General features: G+C 47.5%; 4 protein-coding genes across 7 annotated transcripts in view; 2 read left to right on the top strand and 2 right to left on the bottom strand.

Moving 5' to 3' along the window:
• Nucleotides 1–505, bottom strand: part of kmt5c (lysine methyltransferase 5C) — a 40377-nt gene extending 39872 nt beyond the window's left edge. For both annotated transcript variants that reach the window (XM_061223950.1, XM_061223952.1), the window contains exon 1: nucleotides 219–505. The gene's annotated coding sequence lies outside the window, so the exon portion shown is untranslated. The remainder of the gene's footprint in view (nucleotides 1–218) is intronic.
• Nucleotides 506–1248: 743 nt separating this feature from the next.
• Nucleotides 1249–12086, top strand: hspbp1 (HSPA (heat shock 70kDa) binding protein, cytoplasmic cochaperone 1). 3 transcript variants are annotated; one of them, XM_061223727.1, is made up of 8 exons: nucleotides 1249–1465; nucleotides 2425–2550; nucleotides 3792–4002; nucleotides 8772–8996; nucleotides 9668–9823; nucleotides 10448–10544; nucleotides 11088–11199; nucleotides 11566–12086. In XM_061223727.1, the coding sequence occupies exons 2-8, from the start codon at nucleotides 2431–2433 to the stop codon at nucleotides 11644–11646; spliced, it is 1002 nt and encodes a 333-aa protein (XP_061079711.1). In that variant the 5' UTR covers nucleotides 1249–1465; nucleotides 2425–2430; the 3' UTR covers nucleotides 11647–12086. The 3 variants fall into 3 exon arrangements, with proteins under 3 accessions (XP_061079711.1, XP_061079710.1, XP_061079712.1); XM_061223726.1 differs by lacking the exon at nucleotides 1249–1465 and adding an exon at nucleotides 1649–1806; XM_061223728.1 differs by lacking the exon at nucleotides 1249–1465 and adding an exon at nucleotides 2017–2233.
• Nucleotides 12087–12239: 153 nt separating this feature from the next.
• On the top strand, nucleotides 12240–27561 carry aspdh (aspartate dehydrogenase domain containing). The gene is made up of 10 exons (XM_061223729.1): nucleotides 12240–17132; nucleotides 19453–19985; nucleotides 20778–20829; nucleotides 21198–21256; nucleotides 21959–22103; nucleotides 22265–22349; nucleotides 22802–22951; nucleotides 23755–23978; nucleotides 26878–27017; nucleotides 27426–27561. The coding sequence occupies exons 4-10, from the start codon at nucleotides 21202–21204 to the stop codon at nucleotides 27461–27463; spliced, it is 837 nt and encodes a 278-aa protein (XP_061079713.1). The 5' UTR covers nucleotides 12240–17132; nucleotides 19453–19985; nucleotides 20778–20829; nucleotides 21198–21201; the 3' UTR covers nucleotides 27464–27561.
• tmem86b (transmembrane protein 86B) lies at nucleotides 16813–19723 on the bottom strand. The gene is made up of 3 exons (XM_061223730.1): nucleotides 19283–19723; nucleotides 18705–18948; nucleotides 16813–17861 (listed from the first exon to the last, which is right to left on the bottom strand). The coding sequence occupies exons 1-3, from the start codon at nucleotides 19331–19333 to the stop codon at nucleotides 17401–17403; spliced, it is 756 nt and encodes a 251-aa protein (XP_061079714.1). The 5' UTR covers nucleotides 19334–19723; the 3' UTR covers nucleotides 16813–17400.
• Nucleotides 27562–27969: the final 408 nt, after the last annotated feature.

The following is a 27969-nucleotide window of genomic DNA, read 5'->3' as shown; positions in this document are numbered from 1 at the left end:
ACACGAAACTTAGCCCGTTAGCCTTCTAGCTTCCCATTACCCAGCAACTGCAGCTATCCGTTAGCCAGCTAGCGAAGTTTATTAGCAACCCAATTAACCTTAGCAAGCGTTACATACTCTACAATAAGTTACAGATTAGCAAGCGGGTTAGTGAGCTGACAAGCTATTCGCCTAGCTTAGCATTAGCCCACAGTTAGCTACCTCGATTATGCCGTTACCTGACAGTCTTGTGTCGATGTTTCTGGTCACCTCTTGTCCGAAGACGAACGTTAGCTAACAGTAGAATAACTGGCTAGCAGGCTAGACGGTTGAAAGTGTGCTAGCTGACTTTAACGTATCACGGTATCGCGTGGAGCATGAATGTTTGAACTCGACGAAGTTGTGCAATAAAAACTCATCTGTGGCTATTAATGACTAAATATTTTTTGGAGAAACGATCGTTTAATTGTGTTTTTAAACACTCAAGTTTCAGAGCGAGATACAACGCAAACGACCTAGCCACATATATTTTGTTCAATTCGGTTACAGTGAAGTCATTTCACGATGTTGTGCACGGTTTCACTTCTATTGGTTGCTATGCGTTCCTATTCGATAAGCAGTATTGTGATTGGCTAAGATGGGTGTACTTCGATTAGCTGTGTTGTGATTGGCTAAGTGGGGTGTACTGAGAAAACCACTCGTCCAATCCTAAACAAGACATGAACTGCGCGGGTGCGTCCCAATCGTAGACTGTAGGTCCTTGTTACCATAACGGTATACGAAAAATGTAATGGTTATAACCAGCTGCACTTAGGCTACTTCGGTTCATTTGTCATGTCATGGAGGCCAGACGTATCGCTCTGTACGAAAATATTGCCAGTCCCTGCCTGAGAAGTTGATTACTAATTCAGTTAAGCATGTGCAATGCAGCCCAGTCAAACGTTAAATGGTTTAAGAGAATTTTCTGAAAAGAAAATGACCGCAATATTTCATGTGACAGTACTTACACCATAAATTACATGAACACTGGGCTCCAGTTGTAGTTTAATAATGCTTGTTTCATTTGTCATCTCAAAATAAAAAGACAACGGTGTTTACCAGTGGCTGGAGTAAGGAGAGGAAGGGAAGGGGTGCATTGTTATATTAACTGTTTTTATTAGTATTATCACTATAATATAGCTACTAGGCTACTAATATATTTAATCGTTTACATTCCGTGTTGCAGACATACACCCGAGCCCACACAGGCACACAATGGGCTAATGCGAGTATAAAGGGTATATTACGGTAGAGCATGACTCACAGACTACACAACATGAGGCAATGGCCGTACAGTGGCGGCCAGTGAAGTTCTACGCCTTCTCGCAAAATCTAGAATATTCTTAATACCCATTTATATACCGTAGCCTAGAACCGTGTCAAATGAGTTCAAAGTAACAGTCTCTCACTCGTATATCTTCACGGCGAATAAAACAAAAATACTGAGGTAAGTTGCAATATATTTTACGTTAGCTGACTATCTGGATTCATACTTCATAGTTATTACTAATGCTAGTGTAACTTATTTGCCAAATTACTTCACGTGCCATTTTGTCGTTCACTGGTTAGCCGTATTATAGTATGAGGTAACTTGAAACTACAATCCGTCCCTCGTGGTAGCATAGCCGGCTATGTAGCTAGCGCGAGCTCGCCTGCTAATTAAATAGCTAGCTAATTAGCTAAATTAACGAGCTGCCTAAGGCCATGGTCAGCGTTTGGACCTCTTCGCTAACACAGCGGAAGAACAAGTTAGCCTATTTGACCTACGAAGAGCAAACCGTTACCTTGGTAGCTGACTACGTTAGCTCTTGTTGAATTTGTACACCTTAGCCTACACGTATTCTGTTCACTATTTAACTAACGTAACGGTGGTCATAATTAAGGAAAGGATTTTAGCTAATGATACTAAGAATTAGCTAAGACTGCCAGACTGGGGTCTGTTGTTTTTTTTTGTGTTATTTCAGTTTGCTACTAGTTTGCTTTCCTGTTGGTTGTGAGTGCGAACCTGCTATTGCATCTTCGAACAAGCTTGCTGCATACATCGCTCTTGCGATGTATAGTGTGGTGACGCGGCTCCAGAGCGTGTAAAATGCCAATGGGTTAAGTCGTTCATAGTTTACAACTTGGTCTGTTGCTACAGTAAGAGGACAAACACACATACTGTAGTGCAGTCGCGCGGAATAAGTGCAGTATGTGAAGTGCAGAGTGCATACAAGTTAGTTTACCAACCTTCCTGTCAGTCTGTCCTAGGTGCCCCCTCGTGTCCCTTTTAAAGCTCAAATCCCTACTACTACTACTACTACTGTCACATTATTTCTCCACTCTCTGCGACTGAAAATAGGAGGGATTAGCTCTTTTGCTTTGCGTTAATCCCTTTTGGTCCCCGCTCTATCCCTCTTTGTCCAGATCGTGATGGCTGAGGGTGAAGATCACAGGCAACACCCTCGTAACCTACAGGGGATCTTGCAAATGGCTGTGGAGGCAGGCTCTGCCGCTGACGGAACTGCTCCCAGCGAGCCCATGTCGGATGAGGTAAATATGTGTTCGAGACCGCCGTCCGACACGGACTGCAGTTTCCCCATAAACACGCTGCTGCTGGAATCATCGTGTACCGACTTTGCGTGTTCCTTTTGCTGCGTGTCCAAGTGTGCCCCTCTGGTCGCAACGTGCGTTCGCGCTCGTCCGACAAGTTGAACTTGCGAACTTGCAACGCAAGCTCAGCACCACGGGGTCCGCCTGACTTTGCACATGGGGATGCTATTTGAGACCTGGCAGCACTTTGTCATGTTAAATGCACTGAAATCCCATTCTCAGAGAGCTAGACCTTTGACATAGTGCTATGCTGATGGAAAACTACATTAAAGGATTTATTCAAAGGATGCCAATGGCTACAGTGAATGTAAGAAGCTTTTATATAAATTTCAGCAAGACTGCTATGTTCAAAAATAAAGTAGATGACTCATTAGGTATTGCACACCCAACTCATCCAATGTTAGATTGGGATTATGAAGAATATTGTACATTTGCAATTTTTAATCCACCCATCTCTTATCTAACACACTTATTCCTGGTCTGGGGCGAGGTGGGTGGAGCCTATCCCAGCATGCTTTGAATGAGAGGGTGTACCCTGGGCAGGTCACCAATCCATTGCAGGGCACACAGGCCTTCACTCACAGACTCATACCGATGGGCAAATTACAGTCTCCGATTAGCCTGTCTTGCATGTCTTTGATTTGATAGGGAGAACATTCAAACTGCACACACAAAGTCCCTGGCCCGGATTTGAACCAGGAACTTTCTTGCTGAGAGTCAGTAGAACTGGAATAGCAACATTGGGGGCTCATTCCTTTAGGATAGTTAGTTAGGATCTTTCATTCGAGCAAGAACACATCAGTGCATCCTTTGCAGAAGTTTTATTTTTTTCTGGAAAGCCTGATGTGTAAATGATCGCCCTGTGGATCCACCTCTCCCCATCCGCCACGCACCTGCCGCATCTCTGGCCGATGTGGCTTCCAACTGACATCTGAAGGAGCAGGGACGTTCTGTTTGCCTAAGTCATGTTTTCTCCACTTTCCCGTTAATTTATTTTTCTTACCACTTTTCTTAGCCTCTCCTGATGAGCGGCGCTGGGCTGAGCCTTGGGTCTGTCTCACAGTATGTGTGTATCTCTCTTTCTCTCCCTCTCTCCCTCTCTCCCTCCATCGCTCTCCCTCTCCCTCTCTCCCTCTCTCTCCCTCTCCCTCTCCCTCTCTCTCTCTCCCTCTCCCACCCAGAGAAAGGAGTGGCTGCGAGTAGCGTTGTCTGAGGCATGCAAGGGACAGCACGACGAGGTGGAGCAGATGAAGGAGTGTCTGGCCATCCTGCGGAGAGAGGACGTCAGAGGAAGGGAAGGGCAGGAAGAGGAGGAGGAGGAGGAGGAGGAGAAGAGAGAAGGAGCTCTGGAGCTGCTCTCTGAACTCTGTGAGAACCTGGATAATGCTCGAGGTGAGGCATTGCTCTTAGTGCTCGTTTCCTCTGCGTTTACAGCCGTCAGCTGGAGAACATCATTGGCTCAGGCGGTGAGAGCAGTCGTCTCATTGGCTCAGGCGGTGAGAGCAGGCGGAGGGTTGCCGGTTCGGTTCCGCCGTGGGTGTGTTGATGTGTGTCCCTGAGCAAGGCGCCTGACCCCCAAATGCCACTGACGGCAGCCAGTCGCGTGCGTGTGTGTGAGAAGCATCAGTTGTGTTGTTATATATATATATATTTTAAGTGAGCAAAGCAAAGAGAAGAGAAGAGGAAAGGAACTGGTTAGACTTGAACCCTGGTTCTGCATCCGATACCACCACGCTAACCACCACACTAAACCTGCTGGAAGCCACAGCTGCCATTTTGCCATACAAGGTCCTGGCATATTCCACCTTTTTTGAGTGGGATAAAATGTGATTTGTGTTTAGTCGTGGGCTGGATTTGATTCCAAGTCTTCCTGACGTTCCCTGCCCTTGTTCAGGGCAGGATGGAATTTGGTTCCGAATTATGAAAGGGGGATTCCCTCCCACCAAGGGATATGTGGAGTGCATGTGGAGGAGTGGGAAGGGGGATTAAGAACTGAGCTAGCTAGCCTAGCTACATTTTTTTTTTTAGCGAGGTTCAAGAAATCCGCACTCGTGTTCTATAAGACCAGCTCATGTTTTTTTGGGGTTTTTTTTGGTTATCATTAAGAAACCAATTGGGTGGTTGTTATTAAATATTATTGAAAATCCCCCTCAACAGTACTTTCGCATGGAACCGCGGTTATTTCCTATATAGGTTTCTATGGCGGTTCGGTTTGTTCACCGTCTCTCCTCCATTACAGAGCGCCATTTAAATGTGTTCCTTGCCCGTCACAAAGTCAGTCGGGAAGGAAATGCCTCGCTCGAGGGAAGACGATAAGGGAAGGTAAAGTGGAATCAAACCCAGCCCTGTTGTCAACAACTTTGTCTTCTTTATTAATCTCGGGTGAACTCTCGTGCTTCATCCTGCCAAAGGCATCACCCCGTTCATAAATGGTAAATGGTTGGCATTCATATAGCGCCTTTATCCAAAGCGCTTCTCATTCACCCATTCATACTCGCACTCGCACACCGACGCCGACTAGCTCATCAGGAGCATTTAGGGGTCAGGTGTCTTGCTCAAGGACACTTCGACACAGCCCGGGCGGGGGATCAAACTGGCAACCCTCCGACTGCCAGACGACTGCTCTTACTGCCTGAGCCATGTGGCCCTTGTGTAAAAGGAGTCATGGTGGTGTTGGCCAACAACATGTATAAGGGCTGGAGGCAGCTTCCGCATACCGTCTCCACGGGTTCTGTGGGAGCCGCTCAAAGGCGCACAAAGTCTGTTCTAGGAGGCTGCCATGTTGCACTCCGGAGCTTTATTGGCACCGGGGCATACGCACTCCTTTATTTGATGGGATGAATTGGAATGAAAAAGATCTTATACCTTATGTGCAGCTCAGGAAAAAAATTGTCCCTGTTGACTAATCACTAATGTGATTAAATATTATTTGAATGTTAAAAGTACTGTTGAAAATGGTACAGGGTAAATTCATAGTTTTGATTAGATACTTTTTTTTGGGACCAGCACCAGTGCAGCCACCAGGGGGAGTCTAATAAAGCCAAGTTGAGAGCCATCAGGGTTCAAATCATTTAAACTTTGACCTTGCTGACCTTTCCTAGCATGTCCAATCACATCACAGCTTTGTATGAAGCAGGCAGATGTAGCCTAAGCTACTACAATACAGAGCCCAGGTATAGCCCTTTCATGTAGGCTATATGGCTAACTGAGTTAGCTTGGTTACTTTATCCCAAAAGGTCAAGAAACTTTGTGGTTTCACAAAGCATGTGCACAATTTTACTGCAGACAACCTGCTACTATCACGACCTCCCGAATGGGTGACTACAAGTTTCAACAACTGGTGGTTCTCTATTCTCCCCATGTGTAGTTACCGCCTTACTTGATAAGTAATATGTACAAAAGAGGGATGTAGTTCCTACACGGATCGCCTCAGATGCATACTCATGTTTAATTTAAAATCCAAATGTGTTCAAATTCAAGTCCTGGAGCACAGAGCCAAAACAACAGAAATGGTACCCCTGTCCAAATACTTATGGACTGCGCTGCATGTAGCCCCGTCACTCACCCGGCTTGAGGACCCGGCCGCCTCACATGCCTCATGCCTCACACACCACGCCTCACACACCTCACACACCACGCCCCACACACCCCACACGCCTCACAAACCCCACACGCCACGCCTCACATGCCACATGCCTCACACACCACGCCTCACACACCACGCCTCACAAACCCCACACGCCACGCCTCACACGCCCCACAAACCCCACACGCCACGCCTCACATGCCACATGCCTCACACACTCACACACCACGCCTCACACACCACGCCTCACACACCTCACACACCTCACCTCACACACCTCACACGCCCCACACGCCTCACAAACCCCACACGCCACACCTCACACACCTCACATGCCACACACGCCTCACAAACCCCACACGCCACGCCTCACACACCCCACAAACCCCACACGCCACGCCTCACATGCCACATGCCTCACACACCACGCCTCACACACCACGCCTCACAAACGCCACACCTCACACACTTCACATGCCTCACACGCCTCACAAACCCCACACGCCACACCTCACACACCTCACATGCCACACGCCTCACACACCTCACATGCCTCACACACCACACACGCCTCACAAACCCCACACGCCTCACAAACCTCACACACCTCACATGCCTCACACACCACGCCCCACACGCCTCACAAACCCCACACGCCTCACAAACCTCACACACCTCACATGCCTCACACCTCACACGCCTCACAAACCTCACACACCTCACACGCCTCACAAACCCCACACGCCTCACAAACCTCACACACCTCACAAACCCCACACGCCACACCTCACACACCCCACACGCCTCACACACCACGCCCCACACGCCTCACAAACCCCACACGCCTCACAAACCCCACACGCCTCACAAACCTCACACGCCTCACAAACCCCACACGCCTCACACACCTCACACGCCTCACAAACCCCACACGCCTCACAAACCCCACACGCCACGCCTCACACACCTCACACGCCTCACAAACCCCACACGCCACGCCTCACACACCCCACACGCCTCACAAACCCCACACGCCTCACAAACCTCACACGCCTCACACACCTCACACGCCTCACAAACCCCACACGCCTCACAAACCTCACACGCCTCACACACCTCACAAACCCCACACGCCACGCCTCACACGCCTCACAAACCCCACACGCCACGCCTCACACGCCTCACACCTCACACGCCCTGTTGTGTGTGATGCGGAGTGCCTTGTGTGGTGAGAGCGGTGGTTTCATGCCCCTTCAATTCAATTCAATGAAATGCATGCAGTAAATATTGCCAAAGCGTTGCATATAAATGACACACACAAATACAGCAATTCCAAATGGAAGGGGGAGGAAAAAATAAACAAAGAACACAGGAAATTAACTATTGACAGGATTTAGTTATTAACTATAATTATACAGTCCCTGAAAAAAATACTGGCCCGGCAAAGCCAATGCCTGAACACATCTGGGGCTGAGATTAAAAAGATGAACACAAGACAAGAGTTCAGAATTTCTGCTTTTATTTCCTGGTATTTACACCTAGATGTGTTAAACTACTTAGAACATAGCACCTTTGGTAACAGACCACCCAATTATTAGGTGTGCAAAAGTATCGGAACAGAGTATTTTAAGTAAATGAAAGTAAATAGGCGGCTCGCAATAACTGCATCAAGCCTGTGAGCCGTTGACATTCAGCAAATTGTTGCATTCTTCTTTTGTGATTCTCCTCCCGATTAGTTTGGACGCATTTCTCCGCAAATTGGCAGAGAGACTTCTGAATTCATCCTGCTGCTACCGGCATGAGTTACGTCGTCAGTAAAGATTAGTGAGCCCACTCCAGAAGCAGCCATGCAAGCCCAAGCCATGACATTTCTTCCACCGTGCTTCCCAGATGAGCTCATATGTCTTTGATCATGAGCAGATCCCTTCTTTCGCCACAGCGAAATACCAGGAAATAAAAGCTGAAGTTCGGATCTGTCATCTCATGTTAACCTCAAACTCAATTGTCTTCAGTGTATGTAAAAAAAAAACGAAGGAATTGGCCTTGCTGTTCCAATACTTTTGGAGGGGACTGTATTTATAAGTTCAACAGGTAACCTTTAATCTGGGTGGTTTCTCACTGTCCCTCAGGTTGTGAAACCTATTGTGATTGGTTGGCAATTTTTGTAGTGCCTTTATCCAAAGTGCTGTACAATTGATGCTTCTCATTCACCCATTCATACACACACACTCACACACACCAATGAAAATTAGCTGCCATGCAAGGTACCAACCAGCTCGTCAGGAGCATTTAGAGGTTAGGTGTCTTGCTCAGAGACACTTCGACACACCCAGGGTGGAATCGAACCGGCAACCCTCCGACTGCCAGAGGACTGCTCTTACCGCCTGGGCCAATGTTGCCATTCTGCTGCGGGTGGGGCTGTTGACCCTCCTCCGGTTGAGAAGCCAACTGTCCAATTACTTTTGGTCTACTAAAATGGGTGGGTGTATAAAAGAGGGATGTAATTCTGTATTTGTCAGGGAAGGAAATGATTTTGTTATTTTAGTTTTTCTGATTTGCCCTCTCTGTCCTTCAGATTTTATGGTGCTGGGGGGTCTGGACCTGTGCCTGTCCCGATGTCTGTCGCACCCCCAGGGCGGGGTCCGGTGGAGGGCGGCCCAGCTGCTGGCCTCCTGTGCTCAGAACATGCCGGAAGTGCAGTGCCACTTACTGGGCCTGGAGGCGCTGTCCAAACTCCTGCGGCTCACCGACGCAGACCCCCATCCCACGGTCAGGGTGAAGGCGCTGTACGCGGTGTCCTGTGAGTACTGCACCCTTATTTACGTTTAAAATGGAAAATGGGCTTTTATCCAAAGCACGTTACAATTGATGCCTCTAATTTACCCTTTCTGTCACTCTCACTCACTCACTCACACTCACTCACACTCACTTACACTCACTCACACTCACTCACACTCACTCACACTCACGCACACTCACTCACGCACACTCACACTCACACTCACGCACACTCACGCACACTCACTCACTCACACTCACACTCACTCACACTCACACTCACGCACACTCACGCACACTCACACTCACACTCACACTCACACTCACACTCACACTCACTCACTCACTCACTCACTCACACAGACACACACACACACACACACCCCAATGGTTAGGTGTCTTGCTCGGGGGCACTTTGACACACCCAGGGCAGCAACCTTCTGACTGCCAGACGACTGCTCTTACCTCCTGAGCGGTCCTCTGGCAGTTACCACTTTCCACTGTAAAATAAATCCGAAGTGTGCAATCCTGAAAGCAGATGAAATGTTAAGGTGTTATTGCATATTTCGTCCAGCAGGGCGGGCCTGGAGTCACTGTTTATAACATGTAGGAGAATTGCTGAGCAGACGGTGGTGCCTGTTGAACTCACGGTAACGTCCTAACTGGTTTGTAAACTGCGATCCCTCCCTGAAGGTCTGGTCCGCGAGCAGGAGTCAGGGCTCAAGCTCTTCCTGTCTCTGGACGGGTTCTCTGTGCTGATGCGAGGGATGCAGTCGGACAGCGAGAAACTCCGGACCAAGTCTGCCTTCCTCCTGCTCAACTTACTGACCGCTCACCCCGAGCACAGAGGTACTGCCTGTCTGTACTGCAGAGCTGTGCTCTAGTCCTGTAGCGCTGTGTCTGTACTGCAGAGCTGTGCTGTAGTCCTGTAGTGCTGTGTCTGTACTGCAGAGCTGTGCTGTACCGTGGTGTCTGTACTGCAGAGCTATGCTGTAGTCCTGTAGTGCTGTGTCTGTACTGCAGAGCTGTGCTCTAGTCCTGTAGCGCTGTGTCTGTACTGCAGAGCTGTGCTCTAGTCCTGTAGCGCTGTGTCTGTACTGCAGAGCTGTGCTGTAGTCCTGTAGTGCTGTGTCTGTACTGCAGAGCTGTGCTGTAGTCCTGTAGTGCTGTGTCTGTACTGCAGAGCTGTGCTCTAGTCCTGTAGCGCTGTGTCTGTACTGCAGAGCTGTGCTGTACCGTGGTGTCTGTACTGCAGAGCTGTGCTCTAGTCCTGTAGCGCTGTGTCTGTACTGCAGAGCTGTGCTGTAGTCCTGTAGTGCTGTGTCTGTACTGCAGAGCTGTGCTGTAGTCCTGTAGTGCTGTGTCTGTACTGCAGAGCTGTGCTGTACCATGGTGTCTGTGGGCACAGAGTGGTTTGTGCTGTGCCTGTACGTGGGGCGCAGACCCTGACTGGACCTGTCCTTTGTGGCTCAGGGGCGGTGCTCTCCATGGGCATGGTGCAGCAGCTGGTGTCTGTCCTCCGCACGCCCCACTCCTCCTTCCATGAGCACGTGCTGGGGGCTCTCTGCTGGTGAGATATAACACCCACACACACACACACACACACATGACATATACACACATACGCACACACACATACACACGTGACATATACACACATACGCATAGGGTGAGCTTCATTTCGGGGAAAGGCGTACATATTTTTGTGCCCTGGAATGGGGGGAGCAATGTATAAAAAGTGCTGCAATTGCTACATGGTGAAACCAAAATGTAAACAAATAAAGTTGGGATTTGCACTTTAACCATGTGTGAATAGTGTGATTTACAAATCTAAAATTGTGGAGAGTAGAGACTAATTAAGAAAATGTATGGATTTGTCCCAAATGTTATGGAGCTCACTGTATGTACACACATGCCCTGCGCATGCACACACACAAATACACACACACACACACACACACAGAATGAATAAAAATACTTGGGTGTTCATGAGTAAGGGAAACATGTTTTTTATAAGACATGGTGCTGGATTTATTTGGTAAAACCTGTATCGCACTGTCCTGAGCCCTTTAGCCGTGTTACACTGTGCCCTGTGCTGTGGCTGTGTCTCCAGCCTGGTGGAGGGGTGTGGCCAGGGGCTGCAGGACTGTCGCAACCCAGACCTGGGGCTGGAGGAGCTGCTGAAACACAAAGCCCAGGAGCTGCAGGGCAAGGAGGAGAGCCAGGTCCGCCTCAACTCCCACACACACCATACAACTCAACTCCCCACCTCTCCTCCCACACACTGTGCACCTCCTCAACTCCCCACCTCTCCTCCCGCACAAGCTATACACCTCCTCAACTCCCCACACACTGTACACCTCCTAAACTCCCTACCTCTCCTCCCACACTGTATACCTCCTCAATTCCCTACCTCTCCTCCAACACACACTATACACCTCCTGAACTCCCCACATCTCCTTCCACACACTGTACACCTCCTTAAATCCCTATCTCTCCTCCCACACACTATACACCTCAACTCCCCACCTCTGCTCCCACACACTCAACACCCAACTGACTGCCTCTCTTTCCTCCCCATGCCACCACAGGAGGAGTTAGAGTTCTGTGAGCGTCTGTTGGCTGCTTGTTTCCGGGGCCAACGCCATGACGACAACGGAATGGACCGCTGAAATTCCATTGGTTACCACTGAATCTGCCTTGCCCTCATTGGTATGGACATTTCAGGATTTAGGAATCATTAAAAGGGCCATCAGTCATTCTACTGACATCGCTTAGTCAGCCATTTTGAAACTTATTGGCATTTATTTATTCTGAAAGGCTGAAAACCCTTCTACAACCTGGCCGGATTATCAGTATTTTATTCGGGACAATGTTCACAGTTGATACTTTCTTGGGCTCTATGATAGACTCTGTTTACATCCAGATGACATTTATGTTATTTTCATTTTGCAGTTTTATAAGGATGGATCTTTATAGAAATTCTGGTGGTTCTGGTTTGGAACCATTAGTGGAGAAAGTGGTGTAAAGTGTAAAGTCTATGGACTATTTTAATGTTCTCGATTGCCTCATGCAAAGTTGAAAAGAATAAATGTTTTTTTGAAACGCATAATGCATAGTGCAGTGGTTCTTAACCTGGGTTCGATCGAACTCCCATTCGATAAAAGCATAGGTATATATTTTATTTTCCAATAAAATATATACCTATGTTTTGAAGAAATCATATTTTATTTTTCCAATTACGAAGGGTTCGGTGAATGTACTGATGAAGCTTGCAGGGTTCAGTACCTCCAATAAGGTTAAGAACCACTGGCATAGTGATTTGCCTCAACCTGATGACTGATTTCCACAAATCAGGAGAGGAAGCCTGAGGCCATGGTTCTCTGCCGGAAAACGGTGTATTGCTCCCTCCGGGTTGGGAATGAGCCATTGCCCCAAGTGAAGGAGTTCAAGTATCTTGGGGTCTTGTTCACGAGTGAGGGTAGAAGGGAGCGTGAGATCGACAGGCGGATCGGTGCAGTGTCCGCAGTAATGCGGGCGTTGCACCGGACCGTCGTGGTGAAGAGGGAGCTGAGTCGGAAGGCAAAGCTCTCGATTTACTGGTCGATCTACGTCCCAACCCTCACCTATGGTCACGAGCTTTGGGTAGTGACCGAAAGAACGAGATCGCGTATACAAGCGGCCGAAATGAGCTTCCTTCGTAGGGTGGCCGGGCTCAGCCTTAGAGATAGGGTGAGGAGCTCGGACATCCGGAGGGAGCTCGGAGTAGAGCCGCTGCTCCTTCGTGTCAAAAGGAGCCAATTGAGGTGGTTCAGGCATCTGATCAGGATGCCTCCCGGGCGCCTCCCTTTGGAGGTTTTCCGGGCTGGTCCAACTGGGCGGAGACCCCGAGGGAGACCCAGAGCCCGCTGGAGAGATTATATATCTCTCCTGGCCTGGGAACGCCTCGGGATCCCCCAGGAGGAGCTGGAATGCATTGCTGGGGAGAGGGACGCCTGGAATACCCGGCTTTGCCTACTGCCACCGCGACCCGACTCCGGATAAGCAGGTCAAAATGGATGGATGGATGGACAAGAATGCTCAATGCTCAAATCTTCCAACCACTAAACTGTATCTAATGCTAAGTTTACCTAAAAGCTAGATGGTATCTAGCACCGCATCCGACCTGGTCTTGAAAACCTCCAATGTTTCTGCCTCCACTACATGTCCTAGCACGCTATTCCACACAGTGACCACTCTGTGTGGGGGGGGAAAAAAACGTCCTAATGTCTGCGAGGAATTTAAACTTTGGCAATTTACATTTACGCCCCCTCGTTCTGCTAACCAAACTCAACCTGAAGAATCTCCTCTAGTTCCTCTGATCTCCCCAAAGTGCTTTTACCTTTACTTGAAGAGATAAAGCATCTTCATTCTTTCCTCATAACTTCTCTCTTTTGTACCAGAAATCGATCTGGTTGCCCTTCTTTGAACCTTTTCCAGCACCTCTATATCTTTCCTGAAGTATGGTCATCAGAACTGCACACATCAGTGTGGTCTGACAAATGTATTGTATAAGAAGAGTATAATTCCTTAGATTTAGTATATTCAATACTCTTGGCTATGTATGCCAGCATCCTGTTGTTTTTTTTAACACATTGTCCAGAAGCTGAAAGCCTTTGATCAACTATTATCCCTGTCAACTTGAGCACATTCCAATTCACCCACCCATAATCCTGCCTTTGAATTTAATTTGCCCACTTCTGGATTCTTTTTTAATCATCTTGGATTACTTTGGTAGATTCCAAACTGTTAGCTAGACCTCCCAGTAAACCTCTGCAAACTAATGTAGTTTCAATGTCCATATCAAAGTCATTTATGCAACTGTGGAAGAGCAGTGGTCCCAGCACTGATCCTCGTGGGACTCCCACAATACCCTGCTCAGATAAGATCCCTCCTATTACTACTCTTTGTGTTCTATCCTGTAACCAGTTCCCACCCACTCTGAAATGCCTCCTGTAATTCCTACTTCCTGTAAGTCTTAATTTTGAGAATGAGTTTGTCTTGTGGTACCTTATGAAATGATTTTTGGAAATCTAAATGATATCATTAGCCCTGCTACCATCAAGACACTTGGTAGCTTTCTCAAAGAATGCCAAAAGCTTTGTCTGGCATGACCTTGCGAAAGCCATGTTGGCTGTCCATGATGTTATTATTTTCAATGAGTAATTGAAGAATATAATGATAGATTCCAGTATTTTTCATGTGATGCGAGTTAGACTGACAAGGTGTTATATTACCTTGTTTCCAGTCGTTTGTTATTTCTCCAGTTTCTTAGGACCGTCTAAAAATACTTGCCAGTGGTTTAAAAATGATCTCACTTAACTCTTTGAGTACACTTGGGAATATGCCATCTGGGCCTGCTGCCTTATTTGTCTTTAGTTCATGTCTTTGTCTCGCATTTCTTTATCCCCCATCTCAATAGGGGTGGCCCTTGGCGTAGTGGTTAAGGTAAATTACTGGGACCCGCAAGGTCGCTGGTTCAATCCCCGGTGTAGCCACAATAAGATCCGCACAGCCGTTGGGCCCTTGAGCAAGGCCCTTAACCCCGCATTGCTCCAAGGGAGGATTGTCTCCTGCTTAGTCTAATCAACTGTACGCCGCTCTGGATAAGAGCGTCTGCCAAATGCCATTAATGTAATATAATGTAATATCAGCTGAGACACTGAATATGCCTTCCAGCCTGTTCGTAAAACCTCTCAACAGAGTTTTCAACTACATAAAACTTAACAGTGAACCATCAAATACCCCCCAGATTTCAGTGCCCATCAGTCCCAACATTTAGCAATAGAATCAAACAGTCCAAAAGTAAATTTAATCCCAAACCAAAGCGAAAATCTTTTGATAGCCTACTGCTCCAAACGAAACGCATGTCTCACAATAAAACGCACTTTAGGAAAAAAAGATCCTTAATTGCTGATTTGATGCTAATTTGTTATTGTTCATGAAGGCGTGTCTGGCAAGTTGTTATTTTATGGATTCTGGACTTGCATGTGATTTATTGTGTTTGAGAATATTTGCAATAAACTAAGTCTGTTAAGGCTGACACTATGACTTACCAAACGGTGTTTCCTGATTAACCTACACTAATTGATTTCTGAACGGTTACAGGAAGTGTTGAACAGTGTTGGCCCACTTTAGGTGTAGCCTTTTACTTTATTTCTAAGAATAAAATTCTACAACAGAAGCCTAATAAGAAATAAAGGCCTGCCTCGAATACAAGCCTGCCCCAAATAAAGGCCTGTGCTTTGTGCAGCCTAAGTAAATAAAAGACCCCGGCCACAATTTGAGGATTTACAGTAGCTGCTTTAACCATCAACGGGTAAAATTGGGGGATCCTAATTGCAGAAAGTGTTGAAACCTGGACACTTTAATCCAGCCATCCATCCATTTTCTAACCCGTTTATTCCTGGTCAGGGTCATGGGGACTGGAGCCTATCCCAGAATGCTATGGGTCATGAGCAGCAATACACCTTGGACAGGCAAACAGACCAGTCTCCAATTAGCCTAACCTTCATGTTTTTGGACTGTGGGAGGAACCTGGAGTCCCCAGAGGAAACCCACATGGACACGTACAAACTACACACAGAAAGGCTCTCTGTTAGGATTGAAACTCGGTGCCTTCTTGCAGTGAGATGACTGTGCTATTCACATCACTGCTGTTCCATCCCCAACTAAACCATTTCTGGAAATTGTATAGCTCAAAAGGCAAAGCAAGTGGTATTGAATGTTTCATTTTAATGGGGAAAAAATATGAACACAATTTCAAAAGCCTTAACTCACCAATATATTTGCTGTCACAAAAATTAGCGTGCAGTGGTAGGGCCACTGGACCAGGCTTGAAAAGCCCCTGCTCTGGAAGAAAATCATAATCAAGCTCCTTCTGGAAAATGATTTTGGTCGCTGAATGGTTTGCTGAGTATAAAAATCATGAGTCATATGCCATGGCCTTCACACTCACCAGATCTCAACCCGATTTAATACCTATGGGAGATTTTGGAACTACGTGTTTGATACCACCACCATCATCAAAACATCAAATGAGGGAATCTCTTTTGGTCTTTTGGGAGAATGGTGTTCACCCCTCCAGGGGGTAGAATCCATGCCAAGGTGCAATGAAGCTGTTCTGGTGGCCCAACATCTTACTGAGACATTTTATGGTTTTCCTTTAATTTGTCCCTTGTCCGTATGAATCTGCTTAAATAGAGCACAGTTCGTAAGTATTTGGCTCTGTACGCATTGGATTTGCAATTAAATAATATGTGGTTAGAGTGTCAACTGTCACCATTAATTTAAGGGTATTTACATCAATATCGGGCGGGCCATGTAGGAATTGCATCCTTTTTTATACATCGCCTCCCAAATTTAAGGGATCAAAAGTAATTGGACGGTTGGCTTCTCAGCCGTTTCCGATTAGTCAGTTGCATTCAATCGCTATAAGAAAGCTTTCAGTATCTAGTCTTGATTCTAGGCTTTTGGTTGCCTTTGGAGTCCGTTATTGGTGTTTGTCAACATGAGGACCAGAGTTTGACCTCACATTGTTTCAGTCCAAATTCAATGTGCTGAAGTACAGAGCCAAACAAAAAGAATATGTACCACTGTCCAAATACTTACGGACTGTACTGTATTTTCTAACCTCTAATGTTCACCACCCATTTCAGCTTTACTCTTATGTACATAACCTGTTATCCAAGTGTTGATTGCTGTATGTCAAAAAGTTTTTAGTCAGTTGCAATTTCTTTCTTAATATTTTAATTGAACATTTGCCAAAAGAATGTCTATAGCTGGACATTTTTCAACTGTACAGATTTGGGTCAACCCCAGCCAGCAGGTACACTGAATTACCCATAATGCTTTTGGACCTTCTATGTCTTAACATTTTGTGCGTTCTGTTCACATGATCTACACTGGCTGATGCGCTATGAATGCAGGAAGTGGGTTTTCTTCATTGTTTTGCAATGTCTCAATCTGCTTTTACTTTCACCAAAAAAACAAGCATTCGGTAAGAAGCTTGACTGAAGGTACTGTATCACCCTGGAATTCGGCAAGATAAATATAATGTGGAAATTATGAAAGTAGCGTCAATGATTAATCATTTGACATATTCACCATATGAGAAAAGGTAAGGATTGAAAGCCCTGTTGCACATTATTGTAAAATTACAACAGCGGGGATATTCAAGCCCAGGCTTGTGTTTTGGTGTGTAGTCTGAGGATGGACATTTCTGTGTAGTTGTGAGACTTGAGAGGGGTGGGGGGTGGGGTTGTTATAGCTGTTTACGAGCCCCTCGTAGGCAGATAAAGCAGTGGGGGGGGGGGCGATTCGTTCTGTGCCTGTTTACGCCAGTTCATCACACGAGTCCGTCCAGTCCTCCGCTCTCCACGCCCCCCTTACATAATCTTCCTTTTCCTGAGCCCGTCTCCCGTGTAACTTCCTGCCTTCACGTCGCCCACGGCGATCAGCACCTGCGCCAGGTAGTAGGTCGTCATGACGACCGCCCTGCCTTCCGCCAGCGGATCGACCACGCCGAAAACTTGCAGGGAGAGCGCCAGGTCGGACAGCAGGAAGGACAGGCCGCCCACGGCGGTAACGGACCAGCGCGTGTGCAGGGCCAGGGTCGTCATGGCGATGATCAGAACCATATACACGCCCAGGGCCGGAGTGAGGATGGCAGAGTCAGTCCTCTTCTGCAGGAAGGGGAGGAGGTAGAAGTATGTCCCAATCCCCGTCAGCCACAGGGAGATGGACAGAAACAAAGCGGAGGAGGAGGAGGAGGAGGACAAGGAGGAGTAGCGCTCAGAGAGGAAGGAGGTGCAGTAGAGCAGGTGAGCCACGGCGAAGACCGCCATCCCTATGGAAACCAAGAGAGACGCCGTGAGAACATGTGCACCAATCGCAACATTTCACCAAATCAACGCTCTGTCCCAGAGATTTACGCCTTCATTTTCCTGCTTTTTATTTTTATTTATCCCAAAAAGAAATCAGACTCCCGCACACTGTATCTCGCCAAACGACCTGTAATTAAAGCAAGGAAATCTGGAACACGGACTGAAGTAAAAAGAGCTCTGTTCCGGGTTTTACTCTGCAGTTATGTGGCTAACTCCCTAATCCTGCTCAGTGGAACAGGCCCCAGGACTGATGGGTTGCAGACAGTGGCCATCTCCAGCCAGACAGATACTGTTTTGTGGCTGTTAAATGATGTGCAAAACTCAATGATAATTGATAAAGTTCAGTCTGAATGTTCTGAGGAAATGAGGCTCCATGAACCCCAAAAATTAGTGGCCCTACACTGTGCTGTCAATCAGTGACTTGCTTTGTAAACAATCAACTGGTTGTGCTCATTGTCGGTTACATGGAAGCCGATTCTCACACGACTGCACAAATAAACGCTTTTTGTTCTTCAAGGATCAAATTTCGCAAATGTACCTTGAGCAATGTTCTCACTGGGTACAAATGAGTACATTTTCCAAGCAAAAAAGGTACAAATTAATTAGTATGTAACTGGCTAAGGGTACAATTTCATGTACCTATAAGGTACTGCCCGAGTGACAAGTATTTGTACCATTTTAGGCACTTTTTGTGCCTTTAGTTTATCTAAAACCACAGTGTGCACAGATGAGTCACTTCAGTGGAGTTGTGCAAGACGACAGGGAGCCGGTGCAGCGCTGAACGGGTACGAGTGTGCTGCTGTTACCATGGAGAAACAGCTCGGGCCAGATCAGACAGCAGTCTCCGCACGCTGAGAATAGGAGCCCTCCTGCCACTCCCAGTAAGCTCTGCCCACCGTTGTGCGCCAGCACGAGAACAGCCAATGAGAGCACGGGACTGCACTTCACCGCCGCGGCGAAAAGAGACGGTGCATTCTGGGGGATCCACAGGTAGAAGTAGAGAGAGCTGGAGACGAAGAAGGGTAAAAGGAAGAGAAAGAGAATGCAAGACTGACAGAGGAGAGAGAGAGAAGCAGGGGGTTATTGATTATTCCGCAGGAAGGCATTTCATTACATTGGTCAGGCATTACAGTCCGATAGCTGTGTGCCCAGAAGGACACACAGTCCTTACACAAACCTTAACCCGGTCACAGAACACGACAAACCCCCATCCCCTCTTCAAAACACTGAACATACATTCGTGTACTGTGATGAACGCTCGCTGTTACATTGCACCACACTCACCGTTTCTAGATGGTTCCACAATTCACGGTTCAAAATCTGAACCCAAGTACTGGGAGTTCAGTCTTCAGATTCAGAGTTTTTAAGGAAGCTTGCATCTTACCGAGTTCCTTCGCTGTCTCCGGTCATAAGCGTCGGTCTCGAGGATGTCCATGTCACGCGCCGTGCCAAACTGCGGTCAGAGAATGAGCAATGTCCCTGTGCCAGTGCCTTCTCCCTGCGCAAAACTACCTCTCCAAGTGAATCCCTCCGCTCTCTTTTCCTGTGTTACAGTGTCCAAGACTGTCAGCCTGGTTGTGGGTCCTCTTCCTGAGTATTTGGACTAAGGACTCTGGACTGTGGACTACCAATCACCGTGAGGCTTTATCTGACTGATTGCTCTGTCATCATTCGTGACCTCCAGTCACTGTCCCAATTTAGTTTTGATTTGTGATCATTCTGTGAGTAATCACTTTTAGCACACCCTTCCTCCGCTGTCAATCAGGTGAGATAAGATGACACATCACGCGTGATACAAGTGTAACAACTATATACACTCACTGAGCACTTTATTAGGAACACCTGTACACCTACTTATCCATGTAATTATCTAATCAGCCAATCGTGTGGCTGCAATGCAATGCATACAATTGTGCAGATAGGGTCACAAGCTTTAGTTAATGTTCACATCAACCATCAGAATGGGGAAGAAATGTGATCCAAGTGACTTTGACCATGACAGATGGTGCCAGGGTATCTCAGAAACTGCTGATCTCCTGGGATTTTCACGCACAATAGTCTCTAATGAATACCAAATACAGTGCTCAGTGAGTATGTGGATTGTGGACTACCTACAAGAGTTTATCTGAAGGCAAATGACAATATTAAACGTTATACCGTACTCAACATTTGAATGTAGCAATTCACGAACTGCCGTGCTCCCGAACGTGAGAAAATTGAGTTCTTAGCAATACCGCGCCAATTTGAAAAACTAAGATACGAACCACTATGCAGAAGAATAAATTAAGAAGGCTTCTATAAGAAAAATTGACCGGACAAATGGACCAAATGTCATAACATCTAAGTCTGCTATGTTCGTTTTTAATGCCGTGCTCGTTAAGGAATTAGATAATGGTCGATATAAATTCATTATTTTGCGTAGGCTAGTTCTCGTTCTTGATCTTTGACATTTCATGAATGTCAGTAATAGGTGCAAAGTAAGTTGCTGCCTGTTTATATGACAATATATTTATTTATAATAGATTAATAGATCCGAGGTGCCGATGACGAAATTCTGAGATATTAGTTTGAACCGAGGCTGTGCAGGGGGCGTGGAGCCCAAAAACACTGTATTTTTCTGCTCAACAAAAAAAAAAGCTGTTAATGAACACTTTAGCCATTAACGCAATTCAAGTCAGCCGACACATAATACACGAGTTAAGACAATCCGAGTAGAGAGGCCATTTGAGCACTTATGTTTTCTTATGTAATATGGATATAAATTATCTACAAATAACAGTAAAATACACTCTAAAACGCTGGCACGAAACAAACTAATAATTAACCAGTTCTTTCAATGCTAAACTTTGACCTCCTCTATCCCATAATCCAATGCAAAGCAGGAGCGCAACTGCGGAGGGAAACGCAGAACAGACGGAGAATAATTTATTGGTAAGTCAATGGCACGGAAGCATAATAAATAATTGTGAAATGGAGGAGAGGGGCATTTACTTTAAAGGTGTTGTTAGGTGTGGATGGGTGTGCATTATTTGTGAGGGGCAAAGTCCAACATCGCTGATACAGATTGGTTTACGGATGGTGCGGGTGCTGGAGATAAGAGGGGGTATTGGAGCAGAGGTGAGAAAGAAAATGATTGAGTGGTACTAGCTCAGAACATGAACAGACACTGTAGCCTACATGCTGCTCAACAGATGCATGCAATCAGAATTCAATGCTAACTTTGGTAGACAGGTAGGACTACTGTGCTTGGATGGGTGGAATTGTTTCTGATACTTTGTTTTTCTTTTTCCCCCTTAAAGGGTCATGGCCGATAAGTCGAAGATGATGAAAGTGGGGATTGTGGGGTACGGTCATTTAGGTTAGTCATGTGATGTGGGTCTGTGTTCCCCTGCATGTTAACCCCTCTGTCCTCCTGACCGTTCAGATCGTCTCACGCCATATCTTTTCAACCTCTGTTCCTAAAACACGGATTTGGGATCAACGAGGTGCTCTGCCCCTTCTCCCACAACCCCTCTCTTCCACTCCTCTTCAGTTACATAAGGCATTGTATTTCCTTTACAGAGAAACTTTCACTTTGTCAACGGACCTCAAAAGTAAAAAGAAAAATGGTTGAGCTCAGTCAAAAAAGGTTGCTGCAGGTGTGTGAGGCCAGAGGCAAAAAGGAAGGAGACCTGCCAGGCTCACTCTGCACAAAGAACCGGACAAAGTGGTTTAGCAGCAGTATATTTTTTGTGAATAAACAAAATCATTGCAATAAAAGAATTGAATAGTGAAGTAAAACCTCAAACTGCACTCTCTTTCTCTGTCTCAGTCACATAGAGTTGTACTTTTTTCCAGTAATTTCTGCACTGTGTTGAAAGGCATTGACAGAGGATTGAATGGGCAGCTCAGTGAAATTAGCTTTAATGGGAAGCCATTTTGGCTTTGCACTCAGGTGTTGTCGTCCCATACAGGGCAGTGTGGGTGGCCATTTTGGCTCTGCACTCAGGTGTTTTCCCCTCCTGCAGGGCAGTATAGGCAGCCATTTTTGCTCTGCACTCAAGTGTTGTCCCCCCTGCAGGGCAGTACTTGGTGGAGAGGATTCAGAGGGAGGGGGCAGCCGCAGGTCTGTGTTTGGCATTTGTGTGGAACAGAAACACGGAGAAGCTGAGAGGCTCTGTTCACCAGGAGCACATCCTGGAGCAGCTCACCCAGTTCACTGAGAGGTACACAGCACACACACACACATGCACACACATTCACACACACACACACACACACGCACACACACAGCACACACACAAACACACTCATACACACACACACACACACTCACACACAGCATCACAGCTCATGTATGCACTTCCTGACGGTGGGTGTGTTTCAGAGACGTAGATGTGATCGTGGAGGTGTGTCACCCCCGTATCGTCGAGGAGTTTGGGGTGCAGTTCCTGTCTCGGGCCCACTTCCTGGTAATTCTCATCCTCTCTCTGGTGGCTAGCTCAGGCTGCAGGTGACGTTGGGGTGGGAATGATGAAAGCAAGGGGTGATGTGGCACATATACGTCTTGCCTGATTGGTGTTTTTAAGGTGATTTGATACACTTATGCGGTCAGGCTTTGTCAGTTGCTATGGAAAAGAGCGCCTGCTAAATGAATGAACACGGTGATATGAAAAAAGAAAAACATTCCCAAAGTAACACTCTCTTTCATGCCAAGATCAGCATGTCTTCTGAATAAAAAGCGTGTGAGAAATCGGTCGTGTTTATGGGAATATTTATGATGCGTTCTTATCCAGTTTGGTGTTTACGTTTTAATGGATTTAGTGAGCTGCTGTGGTGTTTTTGTAGCTTTATTTCTGAACTTCTGACTAGACGATGAATGAAGCGGACTAACGGCAAGGTTGTGATGATATTTTCGTCTCAGGTTGGCTCTCCCACTGCCCTCGCTGACCCACAGGTGGATGCACAGCTGCGTCGGGCTGCAGTGCATCATGGGAAGACGCTCTATGTGCCCAGTGGTGCATTGTGGGGTGGACAGGACATCCAGAGGCTGAACAATAGTGGGGTGCTAAAAGTGAGAGAATGAGACGCCATATTGGGCCCATCTTTAAAAGCAGTGCGAGATGAGCTGAGAGGATTAGTGGATGATGGACATTTTGATCAGGAACAGTGTTATATGTACATCTAGGATTGTAAGGCTGTCAGATTAATCTTTTCTTTCACTGCTTGTTACATAACACAACATAACATAACAATGAGAACAGCTCATTCAGCCCAGCAATGCTCACCTTTTCCTAGCACTAAAGTGTACCTACTGCTTAGTTTGTCTCAAAGCTAAATAGCACCTAGCACCATATCAAGCCTGGTCTTGAAACCCCCCAGTGTTTCTGTCTCCACTACATGTCCTCGCAAGCTATTCTACACATTGACTCTGTGTGGAAAGTCTGTGCGGAATTTGTCATTTGCTCATTTCAATTTATGCCCTCTTGTTCTGCTAACCGTCACTTTGTTAACCCCTTTAATTTAAAAGCCTCAATCAAATCACCCCTATGTCTCTTTTACTAAGCTTGAAGAGATTAAGCATCTTAAGTCTTTCCTCATAACTGTTATGTTTTTATACATGGAATCAATCTGGTTGCCCTTCTTTGAACCTTTTCCAGTGCCTCTATATTTATTGTAGTACGCTACCCAGAACTGCCCACAATGTTACAGAATATATTAAGGGCACAGCAACCACTCCCCAGTTTGGATTCAGTCCCAGTCAGTTTACCTCATGAATTGTCAAATATCTGCAACACACTGCTCGTATTTTTCTCTCTCTCTGTTTTCTGTCTCTATCCCTCTCTACGCCCCCCTCCCTCTCTGTCCCTCTCTCAGTCTCTCTCCATCCGCATGTCCAAACACCCCTCCTGCTTCAGGCTGTCGGGGGGCCTGCTCTCTGATTGGTCAGAGGGGGAGGGCCGGCGGGTGCTCTTCAGCGGCTCGGTGGCTGACCTTTGCCCCCTGGCCCCTAACAACGTCAACACCATGGCTGCCGCCGCCATCGCGGCCGACTCGCTGGGCTTTGCCGGCGTGACGGGGGAGATCGTCTCCGACACCCGGTGAGGCTCAGTCCAGCATTCTACCACCCCCCAATCTTCATCCATCCTCCTCTACTTCACATTTAGCCTTTAGTTTGTTTTGTCATCTGTTATCTCGAAAAGCACACTAAATGCCGGGATGAGAAACGACTGATACTGTCACACCATTCATATAATGTTCGTAGTTATGATCACACTTTAAAGTGTTTCTCATAAAGGCCTCATATAGCACATACAGTATAATGCCTTCATGAAATAATGAAATAATGGCTTCGTAAGCAAATATCATGCTTCATAACGGGTGACATAACACCTTCTTATGCTACATGTCATGCCAAATGGGACATAACCAACAGCGTCATCTGGCTAATGGCTAAATGATGTAATTCTTATGAAGGATGCTAGGCTGACATAACTTTTCTGGCCGGAGCCTGAAGTGTTGCAGGCGCTCGCTCTGGTGAAGTGGTATTTTCGTAATGGATTTTGAGGCAGATTTGATTACTTAATTCGTAAATTTTGTGACTCGGTCTGCACCGAACTTGGGGGAGAGCTGCTGCTTGGGGTGTGTCGGTGAAGATCCAGCTGTGCAGAGACGTTCTGAGCTGTGCAGAGAGACGTTCTGAGCTGTGCAGAGAGACGTTCTGAGCTGTGCAGAGAGACGTTCTGAGCTGTGCAGAGAGACGTTCTGAGCTGTGCAGAGAGACGTTCTGAGCTGTGCAGAGAGACGTTCTGAGCTGTGCAGAGAGACGTTCTGAGCTGTGCAGAGAGACGTTCTGAGCTGTGCAGAGAGACGTTCTGAGCTGTGCAGAGAGACGTTCTGAGCTGTGCAGAGAGACGTTCTGAGCTGTGCAGAGAGACGTTCTGAGCTGTGCAGAGAGACGTTCTGAGCTGTGCAGAGAGACGTTCTGAGCTGTGCAGAGAGACGTTCTGAGCTGTGCAGAGAGACGTTCTGAGCTGTGCAGAGAGACGTTCTGAGCTGTGCAGAGAGACGTTCTGAGCTGTGCAGAGAGACGTTCTGAGCTGTGCAGAGAGACGTTCTGAGCTGTGCAGAGAGACGTTCTGAGCTGTGCAGAGAGACGTTCTGAGCTGTGCAGAGAGACGTTCTGAGCTGTGCAGAGAGACGTTCAGAGCTGTGCAGAGAGACGTTCTGAGCTGTGCAGAGAGACGTTCTGAGCTGTGCAGAGAGACGTTCTGAGCTGTGCAGAGAGACGTTCTGAGCTGTGCAGAGAGACGTTCTGAGCTGTGCAGAGAGACGTTCTGAGCTGTGCAGAGAGACGTTCTGAGCTGTGCAGAGAGACGTTCTGAGCTGTGCAGAGAGACGTTCTGAGCTGTGCAGAGAGACGTTCTGAGCTGTGCAGAGAGACGTTCTGAGCTGTGCAGAGAGACGTTCTGAGCTGTGCAGAGAGACGTTCTGAGCTGTGCAGAGAGACGTTCTGAGCTGTGCAGAGAGACGTTCTGAGCTGTGCAGAGAGACGTTCTGAGCTGTGCAGAGAGACGTTCTGAGCTGTGCAGAGAGACGTTCTGAGCTGTGCAGAGAGACGTTCTGAGCTGTGCAGAGAGACGTTCTGAGCTGTGCAGAGAGACGTTCTGAGCTGTGCAGAGAGACGTTCTGAGCTGTGCAGAGAGACGTTCTGAGCTGTGCAGAGAGACGTTCTGAGCTGTGCAGAGAGACGTTCTGAGCTGTGCTGAGAGACGTTCAGAGCTGTGCAGAGAGACGTTCTGAGCTGTGCAGAGAGACGTTCTGAGCTGCGCAGAGAGACGTTCTGAGCTGTGCAGAGAGACGTTCTGAGCTGCGCAGAGAGACGTTCTGAGCTGCGCAGAGAGACGTTCTGAGCTGCGCAGAGAGACGTTCTGAGCTGTGCAGAGAGACGTTCTGAGCTGTGCAGAGAGACGTTCTGAGCTGCGCAGAGAGACGTTCTGAGCTGCGCAGAGAGACGTTCTGAGCTGCGCAGAGAGACGTTCTGAGCTGCGCAGAGAGACGTTCTGAGCTGCGCAGAGAGACGTTCTGAGCTGCGCAGAGAGACGTTCTGAGCTGCGCAGAGAGACGTTCTGAGCTGCGCAGAGAGACGTTCTGAGCTGTGCAGAGAGACGTTCTGAGCTGCGCAGAGAGACGTTCTGAGCTGTGCAGAGAGACGTTCGTGGAGCTGAGGGCTGATATTCCGGTCAGTCTGGTCGGTTTTTCTAAAATACAATTCAAACATTTGGGTCATGCTACAAAATAATAGAGGGGAAAGTTACCTGCAATGTGTGGGATTTGAGGGAAAAAAAGTTCAGTCTAGTTTAAGCCATGCCATTGAAAGGCCCACATGAGAAATGTGAGAAATGGGGGTTGATGCAGCATGAATTGGCCGAGTTGTGACATAGCTTACTCGCTCTTGCTGATACAACGCAGAGTCTCGTGATCCATCAGAAGTGTCATACAATAAAGTTATAAATAAGCCACAGCTACAAATTTAATAACTATATAACCATAATACTGCAGAATTCAGTTTCTTGTGGTATTTGCATTCTTAACCCCCAAACATAGCCAAAAAGCACTTGCTCTAACTAACTAGTCAATTGCTAGCCTAGAAAGTAAACAGTCCGACAGGAACTAACACGCAGCCACACATAATCTTCCAAGTGTCCAACCATGAAGCATGTGAACGTGAACGAGTCCGATGGCCGAGTTGTGATGTATTCCAAACTCGGAGAAAACAAACCATCCGAGATCACTCAAAAGTAGGGTGAGCCCACGACCTAACATGATGTCATCAAACAATCCAAATCAACCTGAGGGCAGTAAGTCCCCTTGACTCCTGTTGCCATGGCCGTAACGTCCTGTACTAAAAACTTGCCTCCTCCCTTCCCTCCTTGTCTCTCGCTTCCCCTCTCTCCTCTACCCCTCCCTCTTTCCCCTGCTCCCTCCTTTCTTTCTCAGGCTGAGCGAGTTTCACGTGGTGGAGGTGGAGGCGACCGGGGCCGATGGCTTCTCCGTGACGACAGTGAGGCGTAACCCCGCCCGGCCGGGTGCTGTGACAGGGAGCGCCACCTACGGCTCCTTCTGGAGCAGCCTCCTGTGTGAGTCCCCCGCCGAGCCTCAGCCTCCACCCGCTCCCTCCCGTCCCATAACTCCCCTCTCCCCCCCCCCCCGTGTCTCAGCCTCCACCCGCTCCCTCCCGTCCCATAACTCCCCTCTCCCGTCCCCCCCCGTGTCTCAGCCTCCACCCGCTCCCTCCCGTCCCATAACTCCCCTCTCCCATCCCCCCCCGTGTCTCAGCCTCCACCCGCTCCCTCCCGTCCCATAACTCCCCTCTCCCATCCCCCCCCGTGTCTCAGCCTCCACCCGCTCCCTCCCGTCCCATAACCCCCCTCTCCCATCCCCCCCCGTGTCTCAGCCTCCACCCACTCCCTCCCATCCCCCGCCGCGTCTCAGCCTCCGCCCGCTCCCTCCCGTCCCATGACCCCCCTCTCCCGTCTCTCCCCCAGGCTGCGAAGGCCACGGAGGCCGGGTTTACCTGTGCTGAAGAACCTGCAGCCGACCGAGGCCACTGTAGACTCTGCTGGAAGACGGTGACCTGGCCGCTCTTCAGCTTGGTGCAAATAAAAAATTCTATTAAAAAAAACGAAATTGTCAGAATGTGAGTTGATTGACCTTTGAACCCACAGAGTAATGTTTGATATTAACACCTGTGACATTGGGGTAGTTAATGTCATTCACTCATTCTTACTAGCCAGTTTGGCAGGAAAGTTTTGTTGGCATTTTCTATGAAACTAAATTATTGTAGTTTGCAAAAGGCATCTGGAATAATTAAGTCAATTCACGGTAATACTACAACTCCCATGAGCACTGAGTGCACACTGTGGGATCATCCCATTGGCCCATCCACTTTGCCCTCTCCTTCCAAGCATTTACTGTACTTTGAACAAAAAATTTGTTCTTTTTTTTTTTTTTTTTACCTTTGGTGTCAATAATTCCTCTCCTGTTCTGTGAGAAATTCTGGACCTTGTGTCACAGAACTTTGTCCTTGTA

Source organism: Conger conger, chromosome 16 (genome assembly GCF_963514075.1).
Source record: "Conger conger chromosome 16, fConCon1.1, whole genome shotgun sequence".
In the NCBI taxonomy this organism is placed as follows: Eukaryota; Metazoa; Chordata; class Actinopteri; order Anguilliformes; family Congridae; genus Conger; species Conger conger.
The sequence above is the reverse complement of the archived record's forward strand: the minus strand, read 5'-3'. Positions and strand labels throughout refer to the sequence as shown.

Bases quoted from the DNA above. Each gene is read 5' to 3' on its own strand.
- aspdh (XM_061223729.1), top strand. From the start codon at position 21,202: ATGGCCGATAAGTCGAAGATGATGAAAGTGGGGATTGTGGGGTACGGT. The intron at 22,350-22,801 runs GTAATTCTCATC...TTTTCGTCTCAG, and splicing joins TGTCTCGGGCCCACTTCCTG to GTTGGCTCTCCCACTGCCCT. The intron at 22,952-23,754 runs GTGAGAGAATGA...TCCCTCTCTCAG, and splicing joins ACAATAGTGGGGTGCTAAAA to TCTCTCTCCATCCGCATGTC.
- tmem86b (XM_061223730.1), bottom strand. From the start codon at position 19,333: ATGGACATCCTCGAGACCGACGCTTATGACCGGAGACAGCGAAGGAAC. The intron at 18,949-19,282 runs GTAAGATGCAAG...CTCCTCTGTCAG, and splicing joins GGAGACAGCGAAGGAACTCG to TCTTGCATTCTCTTTCTCTT. The intron at 17,862-18,704 runs GTAACAGCAGCA...TGGTTTCCATAG, and splicing joins GCCCGAGCTGTTTCTCCATG to GGATGGCGGTCTTCGCCGTG.
- hspbp1 (XM_061223726.1), top strand. From the start codon at position 1,723: ATGGTCAGCGTTTGGACCTCTTCGCTAACACAGCGGAAGAACAAGTTA. The intron at 4,003-8,771 runs GTGAGGCATTGC...TCTGTCCTTCAG, and splicing joins GAACCTGGATAATGCTCGAG to ATTTTATGGTGCTGGGGGGT. The intron at 8,997-9,667 runs GTGAGTACTGCA...CCCTCCCTGAAG, and splicing joins GGCGCTGTACGCGGTGTCCT to GTCTGGTCCGCGAGCAGGAG.